The sequence below is a fragment of the Battus philenor genome, unplaced genomic scaffold, assembly GCF_028537555.1.
Source record: "Battus philenor isolate CCGP_79_NKW_IND1 unplaced genomic scaffold, ilBatPhil1.0.hap1 SCAF_1, whole genome shotgun sequence".
Lineage (NCBI taxonomy): Eukaryota > Metazoa > Arthropoda > Insecta > Lepidoptera > Papilionidae > Battus > Battus philenor.
In genome coordinates, this window is record NW_027181661.1 from 13767111 (window position 1) to 13789495 (window position 22385).

General features: G+C 34.1%; 2 protein-coding genes across 2 annotated transcripts in view; both read right to left on the bottom strand.

Annotated features, from left to right (window-relative positions):
* Nucleotides 1–1023: 1023 nt before the first annotated feature.
* LOC137920607 (sodium-dependent nutrient amino acid transporter 1-like) lies at nt 1024–5703 on the bottom strand. The gene is made up of 10 exons (XM_068763887.1): nt 5619–5703; nt 4983–5223; nt 4699–4841; nt 4401–4444; nt 4233–4325; nt 3600–3860; nt 3236–3443; nt 2738–2954; nt 1669–1934; nt 1024–1472 (listed from the first exon to the last, which is right to left on the bottom strand). Exons 1-10 carry the CDS (start codon nt 5643–5645, stop codon nt 1095–1097), a joined length of 1878 nt encoding a protein of 625 aa, XP_068619988.1. The 5' UTR covers nt 5646–5703; the 3' UTR covers nt 1024–1094.
* A 3913-nt stretch (nt 5704–9616) lies between these two features.
* Nucleotides 9617–22385, bottom strand: part of hiw (highwire) — a 92083-nt gene continuing 79314 nt past the window's right edge. Inside the window, 16 exon segments of the mRNA XM_068762745.1 lie at nt 9617–9894; nt 10523–10631; nt 11377–11535; nt 12079–12270; nt 12856–12963; nt 14252–14446; nt 14860–15138; nt 15259–15436; nt 15965–16137; nt 17541–17748; nt 18549–18637; nt 19201–19314; nt 19748–19903; nt 20694–20849; nt 21430–21614; nt 22079–22193. Coding sequence (XP_068618846.1) covers nt 9773–9894; nt 10523–10631; nt 11377–11535; nt 12079–12270; nt 12856–12963; nt 14252–14446; nt 14860–15138; nt 15259–15436; nt 15965–16137; nt 17541–17748; nt 18549–18637; nt 19201–19314; nt 19748–19903; nt 20694–20849; nt 21430–21614; nt 22079–22193 — 2538 coding nt within the window. The 3' untranslated portion in view covers nt 9617–9772.

Sequence of the window (22385 nt, forward strand, 5' to 3'; positions counted from 1 at the left end):
AACACTTAATGTAATATATCTTTTCATCATTTATTATCAACGTCGGCGTTGTTTAGTAAAATAAAAAATATTGTTCGCAACAGCACCACCGAAAAAATAAATTATATCGCCAGCATTTTCGTTTTATAACAGATACGTCTTAAATAAAACTGTATTTTTGTTATTAAAATACTTACTATTTCTTAAATAATACTTTACCCTTTTAAAAAGTACACACAGTTTTCAGCAACCAGGCCATAGAGCTTGCAATTTGTTTCCCGAACTAAATCTTAACATTAGGAGCTAATAAGATAACAATGTAATAGTACTTGTAATTGCGCTTCATGTTTTTATATTCATCATTACGAAGAATTTGCGATCGTGAGCAAGCTATGATGATCACATCAACACCATAATCATTATTTCAGTCGATAGACAGCAAGGCATAGAGTTCGGCCAAAGGTCGCCATGATGATAGGTCTTTCTCTGTTCTCACCCAGCGGCTTCCTGCGACTAATCTATCTACAGCTAACCTATGCACACTAAGTAACATTAAGAATGTAAGGATAAATTTTGCAGTAACATGATATCTGTACATTTAAATTTATTTTTTCTTTTCAGATGTTTAGAAAATATTCAGTATTAACTTTATCTATTGTGTGTTATTTCTTTAATAATTTTACTTACTTTTTCTAGCACAAAATTGACATGTTTTTTGAATAAATAACGAGCTTTGTGTGCTAACTCATCATAATAAATCATATAAAGACGCAGAACTTAATTGGAGCAGGACTCAGATTTTTCATGATTTATTCGCCAGCGAAAATAACTAAAATATAAATATAATGCATTTATTTATGGACCATAGATCATCATTGTTCATTAGTAAATTTGTCGAGGTACTTCCTGAAGTGTATGTAATGAACTATTTAATTTAAAGTAAACATTTGTGTTGTCATGTGAGGGTTGTGTATAGGGACGCTTTAATAAAGACAATTATTTATAACAAAATTGTTATTATTCACTTAAACTGAATTTATAAAATCTTACGACTAATATTGAAAATGACTAGGCATACAACTTGAGAGATATCTAACGTTGTAAATGTCAAAATACTATTTAATTACAGTTTTCTCATCTAAATTAGCAGCTATACTTTTTTTCAAAAATATGGCCCAGTCTAATGATTTCGATCTTTTTTTACTTCTTTCAGATGATCTCGAAATTTCTTCTAAATATTTTTTTCTATAAATCGTGTATAACCAGTCGTCGGAATGCGACCTTTTCTTGCTCACAGAATCCATGTCTTTTGGTTCATCTTGTATTGAAACGTTAACAAAACTTGTGTTTCCAGATAATTGACCCAATCGTCGCCTGTAAATGCTTCTGGGCAAGTTTCTCTCCGTCTCCTCCCGGTGCGCCAGCCAATAATAATGTGTAATAGGATCGCGTGGTCCCCAGTGTCTTGAAGGTTTAAAAGATGATTGCAGCTTCTGTTGACAAACAATGGTTATTTCCTTAACACGCATCATGGCTAACGACCTTCTTTAAGGATAAATATTTAGTAAAACTTAGAAGGTCGCGTCTTCATTTAAAATGTGTTTAAGGAAATAAAAATAAAATTCGCTGTGCACGGAAAATTGGTACTCATTCGCAAGAAACATTTTACAGAGTTAGAAAAAAACTCACCGCAAGGGTTCCGTATTGCACCTGCTTCGCCACTGCTGCGACGGCGAAAACTATGAATATAATGAATCCTACTCCGGCTGCTACGACAAGCATGATAGCTTCCAAAGGTGACTCGGTCCATTTCATTTCGTTAATCAGTAAGTTAATTATCCACCATATCGTCAAAGGTATGATTACACATGGTGTAGCGTACCAGCCGACCAACCAGTATTTCATCATCGGTTTTCCTAAGAGAAATTCCACGTCATCTATGAGAGTTTTTCGACCTGTTGAGAAAAAATATTTTAAGATAAATAAATTAACAATAGCGTTCGAAATAAATTTGTATGTCATACATAATAGTTCCGCGGTAAAAGACCGTCAAATCTCATGTTGCCATTTAAACTTTTAAAGACGTCCTCTAATCAGAACTAACATGATAAATGTTATAGATTACATATTGTGTCAAAGATGAACTAAAGTAACCAGTAGATATAAATTGGCCACAGGCGAGAGCTCTCCATAGTTGCAGCCAGGGGCGGCTCTAGCTCATTTAGCGTCCGTGTGCAATGAAACCCTGGCGACCCTAGGCCTGACCCCCTCCTCCCCCACGGCTATAACTATTAACTTTGCCGCCGTAACAAGAAAGTTTTTTTATATTCCAACAAACTATTTTATAAGTAGGTAGCTTACAGTATGGTATTAGTAAGGCCTTTCTTTTGGCGCCGCCGTGTGCACTGAACACCCTGCACTACAGGTTAAGCCGCTCCTAGTTACAGCAAGGGATTTCTCGACGTGATCAAATCAGAAATGAGACGATCCGTAGATAAACGGAAGCATATCCCAGCGAATTGGCAAGGCTGCCCATAAGGTGGACAGTAACTTTGTTAAGGTAGTCGGAAAGAGCTAGATTCAGATTGCTTTCAAGCAGTCTTATTGGAAATCCATGAGGTGGCCTTTAAACATCGATGGACGTTTTACGGCTTTAATTATCATGGTTAGCCATACAAGTGGAAAGTGAAAGGCCATTGTGATATGTCAAGACTACTAATGATAATGATTAGAATAAAAAAAAACAATAAATTACTACCATAAATAAGCAAGAATACTAAGACTTCAGCGACGGTTGCCATGCTTATTAGTAATGGTACTGCTACGTCTTCTATTGCTGTCAAAGCTGGCAGACCTCCGGCTAGCACCCCCATAGCTCCTGCTGCGATTGCTACAGTGCCTCCAATTGCAAAATATCGCCACTTCGTCCCGCCAATGCGTCGGAAATGCTCGTAGATTGGGTTAAACATGATAAGCTGTAAAATTTAAAGAGAAACTTTTAATATTTATTATCAAGATAAATTTCTTAAAATTATTAATTTGACAATTATTCAAGAGACAATACTAATAATCTAGATTAAGGTAACATTAAGTTTCTACATTTAATTTAATTAATTATCATCGAGAAAAGCACGCGATATTTATTGATAAAGTTAGTGAAAGATAAAGTTTTAATTAACGAATCAAAAGTTTATTTTATACGGGAGAAAGTTTCAGTAAATGAGCTAAAAATTTACGTATAAAAATCAATTTTAACCATAGTCACGACCCCCGACACGAATAACATGATAAATATAATCAGTGGCCACACAACACTCAGTTCTCCCTGCACGGCGGCCACATACGTTTCAACTAGGACTGCAACTGAGCTAACATCTCGGTCGAGACTAGAACTAATGCAGTACCAAAAGACAAGCCCCGACCAACAGGCAACAATGTTCGCTCCGACCAACACTACAGCTGTCCTAGAACGAAAATAAAATAAATTATTATTAGTATCTACATGTAAGGTTATATTAATAAGGACTATGAGAAAAGTGTCAAATCTATAAAACTAAGAACATAGCAAAACAAAAACACCAAAAAACGTAGGGATTAAAATTAAAAAAAAAATTAATTACCACTGGACGTCTGTATTAGCGTAGATAGTGTCGCCAGCCAAAATTAAAAATCCATTATAAGTCTGCGTACAAATTAATGACTGTAAGACAGCCCTTTGCCAAATATTAGGACTAATAAAGTTTCGTATGTCCTCGCGATCAAAGAATGTGGTCAAATTGCTGCCGTCTCCAATGCATGACAATATGATAACTCCCATTGTAAACACCACAGGTCCTAGCACGTAAAGAATACGCTTCAGAAATTTAAATGGACTTAGTAACCTAGAACAAAAGTAATTTAATTAATACAAAACATCAAATTTTCAATTTGAATATTGTATCCACAATAAAATGTACAAAATATCTTTATTATTATAATATAAATTATAAATAAGGAAATAAGTTTTTTGTAAGTATTTTTTATATGACCAGTAAACCATATCCCGTTATTAATTTTATGAAAACTCTTACAAGCATATAAAATTTATTATACAAATTAAATTTATTACAAACGATGTGTGTCGAGGGTTAATAAACGATATTTCTAGTACAATGAAAAGTATTGACGTCAATCACTTCGTAATCTACAGTGTCGGCATATAAATATCTTCATAATGAATGTAACAATAAGTCATTAACAAAATAAGTACTCACACAAATGGTAACAAAGTGGCCAGTACTATAATAATCAACGCCATTGCTATATAGTATTCAGGTTTTTCGCCGACTGGAGCCAAAAAAGTCTCACTGGAATAATTAAAGTTTAATTTAACGTAGTCAAATCAATATATAAAAGAAAATAAAAATAAAAAAAATTCATACTTTAAACATGGTGTTATGTTTGTTACGTTGCTATCATTGTCCTCCTGTAAACAATAAAATATATTAATAATTAATACATACTGACATGCCTAATTAATGAATATAATAGGAACTAGGTTATTATTGCAATATTTTTTATTATTATTTTATATTTTCTCGATGATGTGGAAGTAATAGTTACTAAAAAATCTTTGAATTTTATAAAAACCGATGGCAAAATTTTAAATCCTGCATCTTTAAAATGTATGACTTTATGAGACTAATAAAACTAAATAAATTGAATAATCATTATACTTACGGATACTAAAAATTCGTGCTGACATTCCCAAAATGGAATTGAATTACTTATTGAGTACAAAAAATAAGTTACAATCAATGCAACGTAAACACTTGTATACATTAATGCAAGCAAACTAATCAACAGTCTTAAGTAGCCGATTCCTGAAAACAATGGAAAAAGAATTCAATTCATTTTATTTGTTAGGCATTGTCTAAATAGGACGGTTAAAAAGATTTTATTTTTCTTCAATAAACATATGCAGCCTAATATTTTAGGCGCTTTAATAATAAAAAGACAAATACCTTTAAAAAATGGCACCGCCCTCCATACACCAACTGCGTCTTGCTGGCTTAACTGACCTATTGCAAGTTGTAACATGCTTGCCGGAAGACCAACGATAAGCAAGGCAATTGAAAGAATCAATCCATACATAAGCCCACCAAAACGAAATGCATGGCGTGGTATCTGCCACGTGCTGCTGAAGCTAAGAGCAACCGCAAGGGTGCAGAGGTGGGCCCGTATAGGAGGCCATTTAAGCCATCTCTGAAAATAATATATTTTATTAGTAATCTTACATGAAGTATTATAAAATCACTACGGAAAAATATTACCAAAATTAATTTTAAAATTATGTATAATTTACTACAACTTTGAATGAAATTAAATCACTACGACTACGGCTCTACCTCAATTCAGTTGGTAGACAATAATTTCTTAGGAAATATCAATTATTATGCTTGTTACTTTTGGGGTCGGTAACCCTGGCGGTAAATTCTCGTAACATAAGTACTCTTGTTTTCTTCTAATAAAACAATGATGTAAAAAAACTGCAAACATGTAATAGGTCAAAATATTAATAAAATTACAATAATTTATTTCTATCAAATATATACCACGTAAATTTTTACCTGTAAGCATTAAGTATTAAATTGTCTTACCCTTAATTTGTATGAACTAATGAACATTTTCTTACAATAGTTGACGACGTTCTTCCAACAATCGACGCCTTACATTACACCGGCCCATATAGGAGTTGCAACTGGAGAAGTTCTAAAGAATCTGCAGTGTCCCAGATAACCCGAGATAAAACATATCACATGTATCAACGAATCGAGATATCAGCACCATTTTTGAGTGGTTTCCGTATAGATTGTTTGTTTACACCTTATCTTAAATAAAAATAAGGTTAATACCGAGTGTTATAAAACTTTAAATGTTTTGTAAGTTAGTGCTCTCCCAAAGTCCATGGTGTAAGGGTGGTTATAAACCAAATAACAACCAATCAGTTCAGTTACTCTATTAAGATAGTGCTATGAACGGGATTAATGTACATTAAATAAAGAATGCTACTCTTGTAATGTACATTCTCGAAAGTTATTACCTCCATTTAAGTCTCTCATCACAATAATTAAAGTCATATACAGTCCCATAAGCTTTATTAAATAGTTCCATACTTCGTAACCTAGACACATTTATAATAGTACATATTGTATTCTGTTTTACTAATAACAAATATAGTATAATAAATTAGCAAATTAACATTATATCGATTTTCTTAAAAATCAATAATATAGATAAAAAGGTGCATATTATTTTCAATTTAAAAGAGATACTAAATTAACAATTCTTGCGGGATTTCCCAGTCTATTCGCATATTTATAAACGCCACCGAGTTTTATACGTAAGTTGAACATAAATATGTAATAAACTTCGGTCAATTTAATTATCTTCAGGGTGTTAACAATAAATCTATTTTATTTATTGTAACAAGAAACGCAACCCAAAATAGACTTCTTATTACAATAAAACATTTAATTGTAGGCGACGGTTAAGTATTAAAAATTTTGTTAGATTACGAGTGAAGGTAGATAACGCTGTACCTATTCACATTTTTACAGTTAAAACAGGTTTTTCTCAAACTTATACCGACAATTATATTAAAATAATATTAATTTGATATTATATGACATTCGGACATAATTTAGTTATAACAATTTATTAAATTAAATCGTAGATATTAGTTATTACCTGAGAAATAATTAATAAAAATTAAATGGAGAAGCATCCATAAATTATTTATACAATAGTTTCTTTACCATTTTTTCAAACAATTCCTTATTATTTCCAAAATTTCATGTTGTGAAAATAATTATGCGGATTATACAAATCAAATAGATGTTAAATTAGGATTTTGGAATACCGATAAAAAAATTCTAGCACAGCACGGTGTTGCCGGGTCAGATTGCTTCAGTATCTACTTTGATACTTCCATAGGAAAATAAATAAAATAAAAATCAATAATTTTACCAACGAAATAAGGCATAAATGAGACGCTATATTAAGTTATCTATGTATATATGATATATAAACAAGAAGAAATTAAGAAAACGAAACCTTGAGATTAAACAGTAAGGTTTTTAAAAATTCCTTCGTCAAAATAAGCTAGATATTAATTAAAAATGACTTTTATTATTGACTGGATATATACCTGCTATAAGCAAAAAATATGTATAGGCGACAACATTTATTACAACTAATCTACATTTTATTTTGGACGACTACTAATATAAGCATAGTAAACATACATTTACTGTATTGCACGTGCCTATATCACTCGTTACTAGGAAAGAGGGGTCAGTAAGAAATGATATATAAATAGCGATTAACAAATTATAACACAGTAGATATTTATACGGTTATTTATGGGAAAAAATAGAAATGTTCAAATAAAGCAATTTCGCAAAATCACGCCATCATTAATAATCCGTAAAATAACGCTAACACATTTTATAAATATTACGGTGTTCTGTAATTATAAAGTTGTTTTAATTTTATGCAGTAATTTTTATTTCCACCTAGGTTATAAATATATATATATAAACTTTTAATTAATCTTTAATCCCTGTCTTCCATTGATTTTCTAAAGATTCCCAATAATAAAGCAACCAAAAAATGTTATTTCACCCGTAATCGGAAGTTTTCTTTATGTAAAATTAATTAATGTTAATAAAATTAACAAATAGTAACATTAGTAAACAATAATAATAAAAGAAACTTATTTATATATACAATAGATATACAAAATCAAATTTCCACCGATTCTTCATATGTATTACGCAGGCTTATGCTTAATATATAGACAGTGCGCGTTCTCAGGTTTTGTTACTATCTTATTAGATGTCTATGCATGTATTGGAATAATCAGTTTCAAAAAAAAATATCCCTAAAGTTACGGCAAAGGGAGGACACGTAACGAGAAAAATCGTTAAGTTATTATGTTGTAGATAAATGTATTGTTTTTGCTAAAATATAAGCTCGAAGAGAGTTTTTCCACAAATTTAATTAGGTTCAACACATCACATATATTTTACACATATAGTACACTAAGACTTAAAAGTATGACAAAGATTCATTAAGATAAGAATATGATTACATTAAATTTTTATTACGCATATCATTGTGACAGTTCAAAGATACCATTCCTATAATTCAGATTGATCAAATAAGAGGAAAAATCTTTTAAATTTTCAATCGGTGCATTCATTAGTTCACGATTAAACCTTTTGTGATTTTTACATCCAGTGTCTAATGTTTATCGGATTTTATATCAATATCGTAATTTATTATTATTGTTTATCGATTCCATTCACTAATTTGACAGATTTAAATATTTATTACATCCTGTAGAATATTATAATTCTATTTCAATGGTATTAATGTCAATAATTAATTTACTATTTATTGGTTATCTCCATTAGTTTTTTTTATAAAATAATTAAATTTATTAAGGTGTCCAGATGGTAAACAGGCTAATGCTGAGTTAAAATAAACAAGATACCTACAGAAATAACCTGTATTTAGTAAAGTTGATTTAATAATTAAATATTATAAAAAAAGTTTAATTTTTTGCCTATATAGGAGTAGTGTGTCGGACGCATTCGTGTAAAGCGTAATGGACAGCGCAGACAGACTGATAAAAGCATTTAAAAAATTATATAGCCTTTTTATCAATACGTCTCTAACAGTCTCAAAATATTATATTCTATTTTTGATCATTATATTACGTGCATACGCGTACATTAATACACCGGGTGCAAAGACAGATCTTCACAATATTATTATACAAATAATTCTATTACGAAATCTAATGATAGGTAATCCAGGTGAAGTTATTCAAAGAACAAATTCTTACCCGTGAAAAAAACGAGAAGGACGTACGAAATACCAACAGTCCATTTGCCTTAATCTAGTATTTATAATACCTAAAATTTTTAAGTTAAAGCAAAATATAAGAGAAACTATAGTGAACCATTACGGGACTATTTACGCAATTTTCCTAAATTGAGAGTTAATAAATCAGGATACTTCTTAATTATTGGTTTTGACCGAGGTATACTCGATTACTGAGCATTACATTTTTTTTCTGTGGTAAACTTTTGACAACTTTGTGTAATTAATGTTTATCTATATTTTTAAATGGAGAATTAAAGATTCAGTCCCATAAAGCTACGCATAATTCGCGAGCAACGTTATTTGGACGAAGTTGGACGACGTCGTAATATATAATTTTAAATCATACGATATTACAGGCAATTGTTACGAACATATGATATTTACAACAATTAAAACAAGACATATGCATCGTTATGTGAACTGTGGTCAAAGTACAGTAACCTACATAAATAATGGAACAATTATTTTGTAAAAAGAATCATAACGACAAGGAAACAATCCATAGTAAAATTGAAGTTGTGTAATTGCAACAGATTCTTTAAAAGCATTACAATTTGAATTATAATATTGTATTGGTTTCTAACATTAATGATTTTATCATTAGAATAAGTCTAAATTATTTTACATGAAGACTTCTTGCCTTATATCTTAATGGAATGTGAGTAGGTCAATAATTTTAACTGTAGTGTCATTCATTAAAATATTTCGTACGGATACGTTATGGTCAAAATTAACATTTCCATGGCTTTCAAATATTGGGTTACTAAAACAATAATATAGGATCTATAGTAAGTCGCATATTATACCTGTTTATTGTGCTAAGTTTATAAAAACAAAAACCAGTTTTCGCAAAGAACTTTTAAAAGGCCTGGGAATGCCGGCAAACGCCACAACCTAAGGCAAATTCCTCGCCGGTAGGTGGATGTTGGATGTGCAGGGGGCATTCTTCAGACGAGCCTGGCAGCTGTTCGCCTTTTGGACCTAGAAATAATTTAATAATTCTTGACAAAAACAACTTCGCCTAAATGCCCGAATTCAGGAATTGGAGATGAATAACCGGCAGCTTTTGTATTCATCATCATCGTCATCATATCAGCCGATAGGCACCAGGTTCAAGGAATAGACCGCCTCCGAAGGTCTCACACTACTCGCATACAGCGACTTCCCGCGACATTAACTATGTCGTTGGTCCACCTAGGGAAGGCCTATCCACTAGGTTTTCATATGATTTCATATAAAGCAACTAAAAAAAACAACCACGTCAGTTTCCTGAAAAAGCTAGAACTATTACTTTTAAGCTCCAATACTGAAGGACTTAACGCAAACTCAGACCACGTATCGATGTAATTTATTCTATTATTAGACTTGCACATGTTATTACGATTCCAGACGGTTCTAATTCGCAAAACAACAATTCATTAGCTTTCCGGTCTGGTACACTGTACGTGCTTTTCATTACAATACAAATATTACATAAGATATGAGAGGGACAGCATCTGACAACGTCTGCGTATTTACGCAGTCTATAGAATACCATGATACGATTGATAAACATTAACCTAATTCGCTGAAAGATATTAAAACAAAATATTGAAATTTCGTCACTCACCAGCTGGGCACTGTGGCAGCAGATGTCTCGGGATATTAGTGACACGCTGGAAGTCGTCATGACATGCATTGCAGAAGTGCGATGTACCGAAACAGAAGAACACCGCCACCTGAAACAAATAATAAAAATATTTTTGAAGTAATGGACAAGTTAAGAAAGAAATAATAAAAATGATTAGAGTTGAAATTTATTAGTCTCGTTTGTTAACATGATTGTCCATCATGATTTATAATTAATGCCAATACATTAATAGTAACTACTCTTCGTAGAAAACGTGGCAATCTTAAGGGGAGGTCTATGCGACGCAGTGAACGTCTACCGGCTGATGTGATGTTGATGATGATGAAAAAAACGTTGGAACCAAAACCGCACCAAGGGTATGTTTGCGAACCGCACCAAGGGTATGGTGATAATTCTTAAATAGTTTCTGTAGCGCTAGTACAAAGTACAATATTGAAGCTCATATTCAAATTGTCATCAATTATTAATTTTAACTCCTTATTTCAAAAATAAACTCTATTAATTTTCATTATTATCATCACATCCACTGCAAGGCATAGGCCTCCCTCTATAATCGTAACGATTACCAGTCCTGCGCTGCCCGTATCCAGGGGCTTCCCGAGAACAAAGTGGTTGTTCCGCCTAGTGAAGGACCTATCCAAGCCCTATCTACTAGCTCATGGTCGTCACTCGAGCACCTTTCGGTCACAAAGACCATCGGGAACATTTTAAGAGTCTCCCGGTATCAAATAACAGCTTTCAATGACAACTAGTCAAATTCGAATGCTGTACTTAAGCGAGATAACACTACAGATCTAGATACTACCTTGAAACGATGAATAGTATATACTGACCGAACAGCAGTAGCGGCACTTGTACTCTAGGAAGTCCGAGCCGTGTTTAGGGCAGACACGTGCACCCGCAACGTCACTGCACCCACCGCATACCAGCTCCGCCGGCTCCCAACGTCCGTTGAACTCCGCTTCACACCGCGCCAGCCCACCGAAGTAAGCCTGTATTATAATAAATTTTTATATTTCAGCACTGATGTTTGTTTTTAAATTGGTATTCTAAAGATTGCTTCTCAATACCTATTTAATAACATATTATTATTACATAGAATTAACAAATCGTTCATAAGTCTGAGCGTATGCAAGTATGGTAATATCCCATTAAATATCTTTGACCGTCCTTTTATTATTTTTAAATCGTACATTAAAATTATATTATTAAATAAATCCTAGCAGCAGACAAGAATTTTCGGTTGATCGAAATGTGTGAAACTTAGTTTGTTGACTTATTGCGTATTTTATATAATAATGTTTACATGCAACATAGTAAAATTTCAAAAGTTTGACTGCTGAGTTGCGAATTTCTAACATCTTATTTCCACAATTTAAGATTAACAATTAGACGTTGTAAATTATATATTATCCCTATAATTTTAACGGCAGAGAGAGTCTTTTTTACAACTACCATTCTTTCTTTCTTTGATTTACTTTTTCAATGTACTGTACTGTATCTTCGCACGTTGCAAATTAAAACAATAACTTTACCTTGCTACACTTGTGGCACACGTAATAAGCGTAACGTTCCATTGCGAACGTAGCCGGGTCTAAGGCTGCGGCTCCTTGAGCTTCAGCTAGTCCTTCATACTCTAATCGCATCAGAGCCTTACGACGAACTTCTTCACGCAAAAGACGAAGAGGCGCTAACAACTCTTCCAGGGTCCAGTGATTCATGTCTTCCTGTAAGTGCATTTTAAAACATCAGAAAAGTAATAAATCTATACATTATATAAATTGTATTAAATTATGATATGGCAAATACCAGATTGGGAAATTTGCCCCCTTTTATAATTGGTTCGCCATCCGATTTATAATTATAGTAAAATATAAATATAGATTATAAAAATACTAGACCTATGATTATTTATATGTTAATTCATTTCTTTTACTTCCTCTGTTTCTTTATTCTTTCTGAGGCAAATGCAATCCAAATCAGTTTGATGTTTTTATTTATTTTTGTATTATATTTATAATATATATTATATCTTATTTATTATAAGTATATATGCTATATACATGTGTATATGTTTATATGTATGTATGTTTTGTACACGTTAACGACCCATTTTTTAATCTTATACTGTTTGCATACTATGGTTGACCGTAAGAGATTGCTTCGTGTGATAAGGCCGACCATTTTACTTTTTGTTTATTATTATGAAATTATTAACGTATTATGAAAATATAAATGTATCCTAGCGTGCACAATAAAGAATGTTAAATAAGATTAAATTAACTAATATTCACCTACAGCAGTATATTTACCTTGCAAATAGGGCACTGTGAGAATGAGAAAGTAATCCTTGGACCAATCCATTTACAAGCTAGCACTTTCTTGCAACAGTGTAGATGAAAGACATGGCCGCAAGTTAACTAGAAGTAACAAACAAAATACATTAATATAAATCCAAAACATAATTATTCTCTTCCGCCATTCCACTGGTGTTAATAAAGAAAAAAAAAACAAATTTCTCCTTGTCAATTCTAATAAGTAATGCTATATAATGTAAATTAGGTAATTCCAACCATAACTGAAATGCATACTCATTTATTATTGCATTACTTTGTATACAAAATTACTTTTGCCTTTTCTCCCCAAGAGAAAAAGAATAACACCAATGATTTATGAAATTGCTAATTTGTTTTTAAAACTGTAAAAAATAACATTGATATATTAATTCTTAGGATAAAAATAACTTAAATAACTTATTTTTATCCTAAATATATTACACATAAACCGTAGATAACGACCATTTCAAACAAAATAAGAATATCCAAAAAGGCAATTATTTTGTAATGATGTTCCGACAGACATTTAGAGATGACATTTAGATATTACTATCCGAACTAGGTACTCTGTTTGCTATATTTTTTCATATCTTAATTTTTAACATAATCTTTAAACCTGGAGTATTTTCTTTATTGACTGTTTTGAAATCTAAATAAATAAATAAGTATGCAAAGTGCAAAAAAAGAGTTAAGCCCGCGCAAACAGCAACAGTAAGTTAATTTAAATGAAAGATTACAAAATCAAAAAGAAAATTAAACTTTTACAAGCCGCCTTTCGCTGCTGCCCAAGTGGCATTTGAAATTCTACTTGTTCGAGGTTAAGTTGGCAAAGCTTGAGAATTCCCGAAGGAGCCTAGGTTTGGGCTGCTATATAATATTATATCACCGAATTGGGAGATCGCCGAGGTCTTACATCACTTCGCGGGTGCTTCATATAATATCTAGGCATAAGTGCCCTCTCGAGTAGACTTCAGCTTAGGTTGTCATCCGTCGATTATACCTACTTAGGTAGGCACTAGAGCGCCCGAAACGGCCGAACTTTGACGGAAAAGCGGTAGCGTTAGAAGTGACCGAAAATACCCCAGCAACGTTTCTATCTAGAATGTTCAGGATATCTTCTGTGATATATGATCCAGCTTCGTTTCCGACGAGACAGCTTAGTTATCTAATGGCGACGATAGCTGTGTGTAGTATGGGAGGATTGTATTACTGTCGTCGCCTCGTTCGAAACCTCGAGTATATGTTCTCAAGATAGTGCGGAATTTAAATGTACTGGGTTTTATTGTATTGGCAATGACGATTCGAAAGTGTTTGTTACAGCCTACTCAAAGAATATTTTGATTTCGATAAACGTCGTAGGCATGTAATGTACCTGAATTGCTGGCGCGGCTTGCAGCGGGTCGGTGAAGCATATCATGCACATGTCGTCAGCATCCTGTCGCAAAGGCGCGGAGTTCTCTGGAGGTTCACAGCCCATCAGGCACGGCAGACAGCAAGTCTCGCCGCGTACACCGCCGCACACGTGCCCGCACGTCAGCACCCGCGTGCACGCCTCGCGGCTAAACTCCTAATATACATATAAATTGTACCGGTTAGTCTTGAAATCTTAGAGTTATGTAGCTAAACAGCGCGAGGATTACACAGTAATAGTTGACTATGAATGCCTGTTTCGAAAATCAAGTCTAGGGATTACGAAACTTAACGCCAATTTCCTTATTAATACATATAGATATAATTTTTTTTACCATTAAATTAAGAAACGATATATGTTATTTTTATTTCTAACATTTCTATTTTTGTTGTTATTATTAATGGCTTAATTTAGTTTTCACTTTATAAATATATATAGTTGCAGTAGTTAATATTTATCGATTTAGACACATTCAAAACGTTTGGTACGGCCGCTTAGATAATAATGTTTAAAGTAATGAGCAAATTTGGAAAGGTATCCTCTATTGATTTAAAAATAGTATATTGTACCTGACATTGTTCCTCAGCACACACGTTGCCGATGGCTAGAAGACCAGATGTGCTGCGTGCACCGCAGAATCGGCAAGTTCCAGCCAGTCCGTGAAATCCGGTGGAAGTTCCTTCTCCCGCCAAGAAATTTTGACCTTCACAAACGGCATCTAGGCTCCTGAACTCTGCCAATCCCTTAAAGGTACGCCGATCGACCAGCAAAAGCAGCCAGAACAGTTTCGCACGTCCACAGCCCTCGTGAATGTCGATGCGTATTGCACTCTCTTCTTCTTTGCATATCTTAAATAAATAAAAGCAAAATAATTTCATTAAAAGCACGGATATTTGATTAATAATATATATTGATATTAATAAAAGAAGAAAAAAGATCGTAAAAGAGAATTTGTTTTTCTAAATTACCTGCCGATGATGCATCCTGGCTGACCTATTGAGGTGTAGGAAGCGGTCGCATTCAGCGCAAAGCGGGCCGCAAGAGCGGCAGTCCACCACAGCCATGGTGCTACCGTCGTCATGGTTAACACAGTAAGAACGCACCTCAGCTTCTTCTCGAACCTCGTTGGCGGTAGAACTGCATAATCTATACAACATGGATGTAAAGAAACATTTAGTGGGCTAAAACTAAAAGGCCCGAAGCCAAAGTAACTGATTGGAAAAACTGACATCTAAATAAAATACCTACGCAAAAACCTTAATAAATATTTAGTAAATAGGCCTACTACTACATACAAACGTATCTCTGTGTATGTTTTCAAGAAATTGGTATTCTGCCAGTTGCTCCTCGATAGATATTTAATAACATATTATTTATGCGCCATAACTTCAAATTAAAAGAATAATATTAAACAATCCTACATTAACATTCAAGAGTTTTTAGGAGATCCATATGTATGGAACTTGGCTTGTTGACACATTTACGTATAAAACACTCGGTAATGTTATTTTTGACAACTATTGAGTTTCGGGTCTGTATGTCTTAGCAAATCAGCATTCCAATGAGATGATCCTTTACTACTGATAATGTCAAAATAATCGACAGTACAAAAATACTTGTAAATGTCTACTTGGATAAAGATATTTCAAATTTGTGCATATATGCTAAACTTACACGTCTATATAGGATTGGTCACAGACACACAAAGCAGCTAGGGCCATCCACATAGTGGGTAGAGTGATACAACGGTCTGGTCGACGGTCGGCGTCGCCGATTTGCGCCACTTGCGACGCATAAGTCGCTAGCGCAGTCCTTGTTTCCTCGCCCCAAGCTGCTGACACTCGATCCTGACAAAAAGATATTAGAAAAATAGTGTGGAGACAAATAATAAATCGACGCCATTATGCGATACGGAAGACGACGCGATTCAAAACAGACAGAATCTGACGCGGACGCGTGTGTCGGTGTTGACGCTATCGTGGATTTGGACGTCTGGGCCGCCATTGTATCTGACGCGGACGCGTGTGCCGGCGCAAAAGCTCACGTGGCCGCGGACGCATAGTCTAGTAAAGAAACGGACGCGGAAGCAGAAAACGACATTTCCACATACACCGATATCGGCATCTACTCGTACACGGATGCAAGAGCGGACGCCGACAACGTAGCCGACGTCGTGTACAAAGGCACAGCCGATGCCGCCGTCGACAAAGTAGCGGTCGCCATCGCAATCGCCATCGCCGACGCTCTTCCTCTTACCTCATGCCCCGCCCCCTGTTCTATCTCGAGATTAGTGGCATGATCAATTATATTAGAACCGACAATAACGCTAAAGTTTAAACTGGAACCATTCGATGATTTCAAATAAATGTGCCGACCCAAAAGGTTTATTTGTAATTAAATTGGCCTATATTTTCTGTTAATATTCATTATTAAAAATACATTTAATTAACATGGGTGATTATGAAGATAAAGATGACATCGTTTTATAATTCAATATTCTTAACAACTAAAAACACGAGTCTTATTTTTTTTCTTGTAATCTAAAGTGCATTTTGGGGATTGTAAGCATTTCTATTCAAACAGCCGCCGAGATTTGTATAATTTAATTTTTTGTATTTACGGGGGCATGGTCGCGATCATTTAAATTGTTTTTTATTCTCTTAGATGTAGACATCTGATGGTATAAAACAGATGGTATAAAATGTAACATTAAAAATGATCGATCAGAAATAATAGACAAGGAGATTTCTTGCACAGTTTTGTTTGCCGTTTGAATATTTTATTTTATCTAATTCGACTCTTGCAAACGTGTAGGATTTCGGAAGACAAATAAGTGTATGAAATCTCGCATAGGGCAAATCTAGTTTAATATATAATCTTGCACCATGGAGCGTCCGCCTAAGTGATCTTACAACTCGGTGGCCTCCCTATCCGGTGAAAAAGTTGTAAGTGCAATTGTAAAGGTGCCCGTGCCGAAGCTAAAATGCTGGATGGAAGCACGCGAGCTTTGCTACATCAAAACAGGCCTTAGACTTGGCGCCCTCCTCTGTACGTTACCGGCTTTTTTTAAAAACCACTTGTGTAGGAGTAGGAGTGAATGTCCGTTTCCAAAAAAATTACACAAAACTAAAACATATATATTTTTTAACGTCGAACGAAAATGTACTACCATTATTCAAAAGTGCTATATCGAAATTGGTTAATATGATACACCGTGACATTTTTAAATTAATAAATGAAATTTTCGTACCTCTGCCATGTCTAAAAGTAACTTAGCGACTAGATGAGCGTGTTTCTTTGTGGTCTCTCCTCTCATAAACCAAGTCGCAGGCGGGGCCGGCAAGACACTACTTCCCATAGTCACAGATCCTGGCGTCGGTGCCCCGGATCCCTTTACCTTCACTTGTATTGTAATGGCTTTGGCCAAATAGCTTACAAGATAGTCTAGGAATGTTATTCTGAAACGAAAAAGTTCTCAATTAAATACGAAAAACAGTAAATAAATACGAATATCTAAATACTTTTCTAAGCGCAAACCTAATTTAAGAATTGCTCTAAAGAATTTTTTTTTTTCATATTTATGTAAAGGCACCTGAAATGTTCTTACAGAGAGAAAAAGGAAAAAATTGGAGAAAATAGTAGTAACAACTCTTTTCTTTGACAGTTAATGTACATGATCTTTGTCATTCATCCAACAAGGATTCGCTTAAAGATTAACATCATTACTAGTTTTGCAGTTTACAAAACAGAAAATTTTTTTTCGGATAAATCCTTTGTTTATATTAGAATAATTAATCGTTAAATAAACTGGTGATACTGAAATGTATTAGCTTCATAATTATTTTTTATAAATTCCGACATACTAATGATTTTAAAGAGTACGGAGTCTTTAGGAGCAGCTAGTCCTAAATAAATTCAAATACTGATTATGTTAAACCCCACTACTTGTAAGTAATTTGTTTTTATGAATAGCAATTTGAATGATCAATGTAAACTGTAATGACAAAGGTACTTTTAAAATTAAATTTGAACAAGACTTTAGGCGATAGTTAAAACGGTGTCTTACTACCTGAGGGACGAAGTTCAACAAGATTATTAGAATTGGAGAACGACTCAAGGACAAACAGAACACATTATGTGTGAAGTGCAACGATTATTATTTATAGCGCGAGGAAAACTAACAAAGGGAACATTAGAAGGTCTACCAGAATACACGTATTTATTTAATAAAGTAACTTATTACAAACATGTCACTAACCTTGCACTCAGGTCAACTCCAAAGTTAATCACCATCAAAACCCTCTGCGGTGGAATCTCGGTGATCATGCGTCGCAGCAATGATATAACCTGTAAAAATATGTAAAAATGATTTTGGAAGATGTACGACCAATGATGTATAGATAAAAACATAGTATAAAACGTGTTTTACAAATTTTTAATGTTAAAATACCTAAAATTAAGAAGCTAGGAATAATAAAATCTCAATGTAACTTAGTCTCGCCTTTATACATTTTTCATGTATTGTTTCTTCACTTTCAGAAAATTGTACACTTAGTTTATTTTTGTATTTGTATTTATTTATAGTTTGTAGTATGTGCAATCAACTAGTTAAGTAAATCTAAAAAGATGCTTAAGAAAATACGTAAGTCAAAAATACCAATAAAATCGAAAAAATAGTTTGTGGATCAGTCATGTGTCCAAACTTGACTCTATACTTTATTTTCTTCATATATTAATTTTCATTTCAAATTTTCGAACTGCCGACTATTATTGCTTAAATAATGCGTCTACAGTAGACTTTTGTTACTTCTAATACCGATTTAAAACCTGGCCCTTAGTTATATACACTGTTTACACAACTTCATGCCTAATCAATAACTAGCATCCATAATATGAGTAATAATACTGACCTGTCTCTGAACACGGTCGCTGCCAGTGTGGAGCAATGATAACAGGTCGCATAGAAGCTCCGAGCGCTGCGCGAGATGCGCGCGACCGACTGCGCTGCCGCTCAGAGCCAAAAGCTGAAACGTTATAGCAAATATATCATTTCAGTTAAAATAAGCGTGAAATCCATGAGAAAAACAGCTGAACCGAAATATATCAATAGTGTGAAACTGCCAAAACATTCAGGAGGTGAAGTGCTTAGATTACAATCAGATCGGAGTTGATTTATGATATTCTCCTCTCCCATTATTTATTTATTTATTAACATTTTTTGTACACCACAGACAATAACTAGAAAAACAAATTATATGATACAAGAGGCAGTCTTATCGCTCGAAGCGATGTCTATCGACGATTTTTGGATGGAGATGAGAGACATGAAGGAGTGGGCAGTTCAGAGTGTATACATATAACACACACACGCAGTGTCAATAATAGAAAGAGATGGACGACTCGCGTACTACATATGCTAAGGCGATGGGGTTCACAAAGACTCGAGCGTTCCCTTACCAGTGAGAGCATCTCAAAGCAGTAATTGTCCTGCGCGACGGAAGGACGATGCGGTGCGGGGACCTCCTCCGCGTCCGCGCACAGCAACACCGTCTCCCAGTCGTCGCGCACACGCGTCGCCTCGCAACGAATAGCGCACACGATGTGCGTCATCACCTGCAATCATAGAACCTTTTAGATTACCATAATAACTCGCCATTTATGTCACCTAATCAAAATATTTATTTATCAATTCTAACATATTAATTTCTGTAGTTGCTTAACCGTGCGATGGAAAGCTCTTAGCATATGATAAGTTTCGATATTGTGTGCAAAAAAACTTGTGATAGTAAATACTATATACATAAAAGGAACTATGTAAACAAACAAAAAATTATCACAACAAAATTCTTACCTTTATGTCTAAGCCAGACATTTTTTTTCATGTAATCATCATTATCATTTCAGCCATAAGACATCCTCTACTATATCCATACGCAGGAGGCCTATGCTTTCCACGTAAGTTTTCGATAATAAGGCCGGTTGGAAACAGACAGGATCTACTTTTCGACGCGGTATCAAATCCAGAATTTTAAAACTTTAGTAGCCATCTGTTCTTCTATACGATTTGCCATTACCATTTCAACTTGCCAATCCGTTATTTATTATTTCGTTCGTCAACGAATTTCCTCATTGCTGATATAAGAACTCTTATAACAAATAAATGTTGAGTAGTGATCGATTTCTTTTATAAAAGTATTTCGTTAGTTACATTTCATATTATAAATAGTGTAGGACTAACATAAAGCTACTTCCACTCTGTAGCAGTAGTCGTGCAATGCTACGTAGCGGAAGTAGCTATATATTAGTCCTTTTGTTACTTAGGATGAACTTCCGCAAAATAACGCCTGAATCCATTAGAAAATAGTGTACACAAAGTTAAAAAAAAAAACTTTAGTAAGATTACCTGTCTTTGTAGTGTGGTCAGCTTGTGGCCTGCAAACAATATTCCAACAACGTGCTCCCGCAGGTCGCTGTCGTCCGCCGTAGCATCGTCACTTACAGCAGCGCCCTCATTGGCCTCCGTGCTAATGTGATCCCACTCGAGTAGTTTCCCGAATACCTTATTTAACAACAATCGATACATATTAAAAATTATATATAATTATATATAATTCATTAAATGTTCTTAGTGAGATAGTTATTAGGTAACAATTGTAACTAATTTTATATTTCTAAGTTTGTACTTTTTTACTACGTTTTGTTACTATTTATCGCCACTTAAGTAAATAATACATATATGTATAGATAGATAAATTATTTTAGAAAAAATTCTAACTGTGACAAACTACATTTGTTATTAGGTATAATCTGTCTTGGCACTCGCCTATGTAGGCATAGTTCTGTTTCATTTGTCCATCGATTCCATCCACGCAATCATTCCAATACAGTCCAAGCCAAAACTTTATGTTAGGTGAACTTGTCTCCGAATATCCGATCTCTTTCTGTAATACATCATCATGTCAGCCGATAATCATCTATTGCGAGGCAAGGCCTCGTCGCATTTAGCTACTTTCCACGAACTTTTTCTGAGAAACAACCCATGACGCGTCATTCATCCCCTGATAACCTCTCGAAAACCTATAGAATCTCGAACGTCGAGAACTTATATACTAAGTTAAAATATAAACATAAATGAATACCTGTGAGGTAAGCAAGCGGAACACGCGCAATGTGTCGTGTTCGACCAGGCATTGTAGGGCGTGCGTGGGAGTTGGCTTAGTGTTCTGGACGCGCGGTATACTGAACACGCGCACCTGACGCACGCGCACCGCTGCTTCAGGGCCGCGTAGCTCGCAGCGAACACGCGTGGCCGCGCACGGGAGTCCTAACAAACTTGATAGTTAGAGCCTAGCGGTTAAAGTTTGTGATTTGGCTATGGTACAAGGAAAAAACGTGCCCCCGCAGTACATTGACAGACGGTTTAAGTTTCTGATCATATTATAAGCCATCTGAATCATATTATACAATAAATTCAAAAGTTAATTTTCTTAATATAAATTCAACAAGTGATTATCATCTTTTTTCATGAGAAATCATCACTTTTATTGTTTTAGTTAAAAATAAACTAGTATAATTCTATACATAAAAAGCGTTACTCTTCAGTCTGCTATAGTTTTCTAGGCTGATAATCTAACCCTTTTCAGGTAGCGACATTCCAAAAGCAATTTTCTTACCTTTGGTGTATCACTTTACACTAAACAATCAATTTGACAAATCAGAATAAAAAGTGCCATACATAAAAATATCTAATTTTTAACTATATTAACTAATAGCATAACAATTACTTACGAGGTAAAGAGTAGCAGACCCAAGTTGCGTTCGTAACGTCTATCTCTGTATCATACATATACGCCATTTCATTAGATCCACTACTAAATAAGAATGATGCCAGTAAAGTCTTGCTCTGGAACAAAGTTTAAGGTACATAGAAAAATATTTATTTCATACCATAATACATAATTACACATACAAAACAATTTAAAAAAATAATTTGAACACTAAACACTACATCAAAACTTTATGACAAATATAATAGATGTGTGTATTAATGATTACTGTTTAAGTAATGTATGAATTAATAAGTGTTTAAATATAA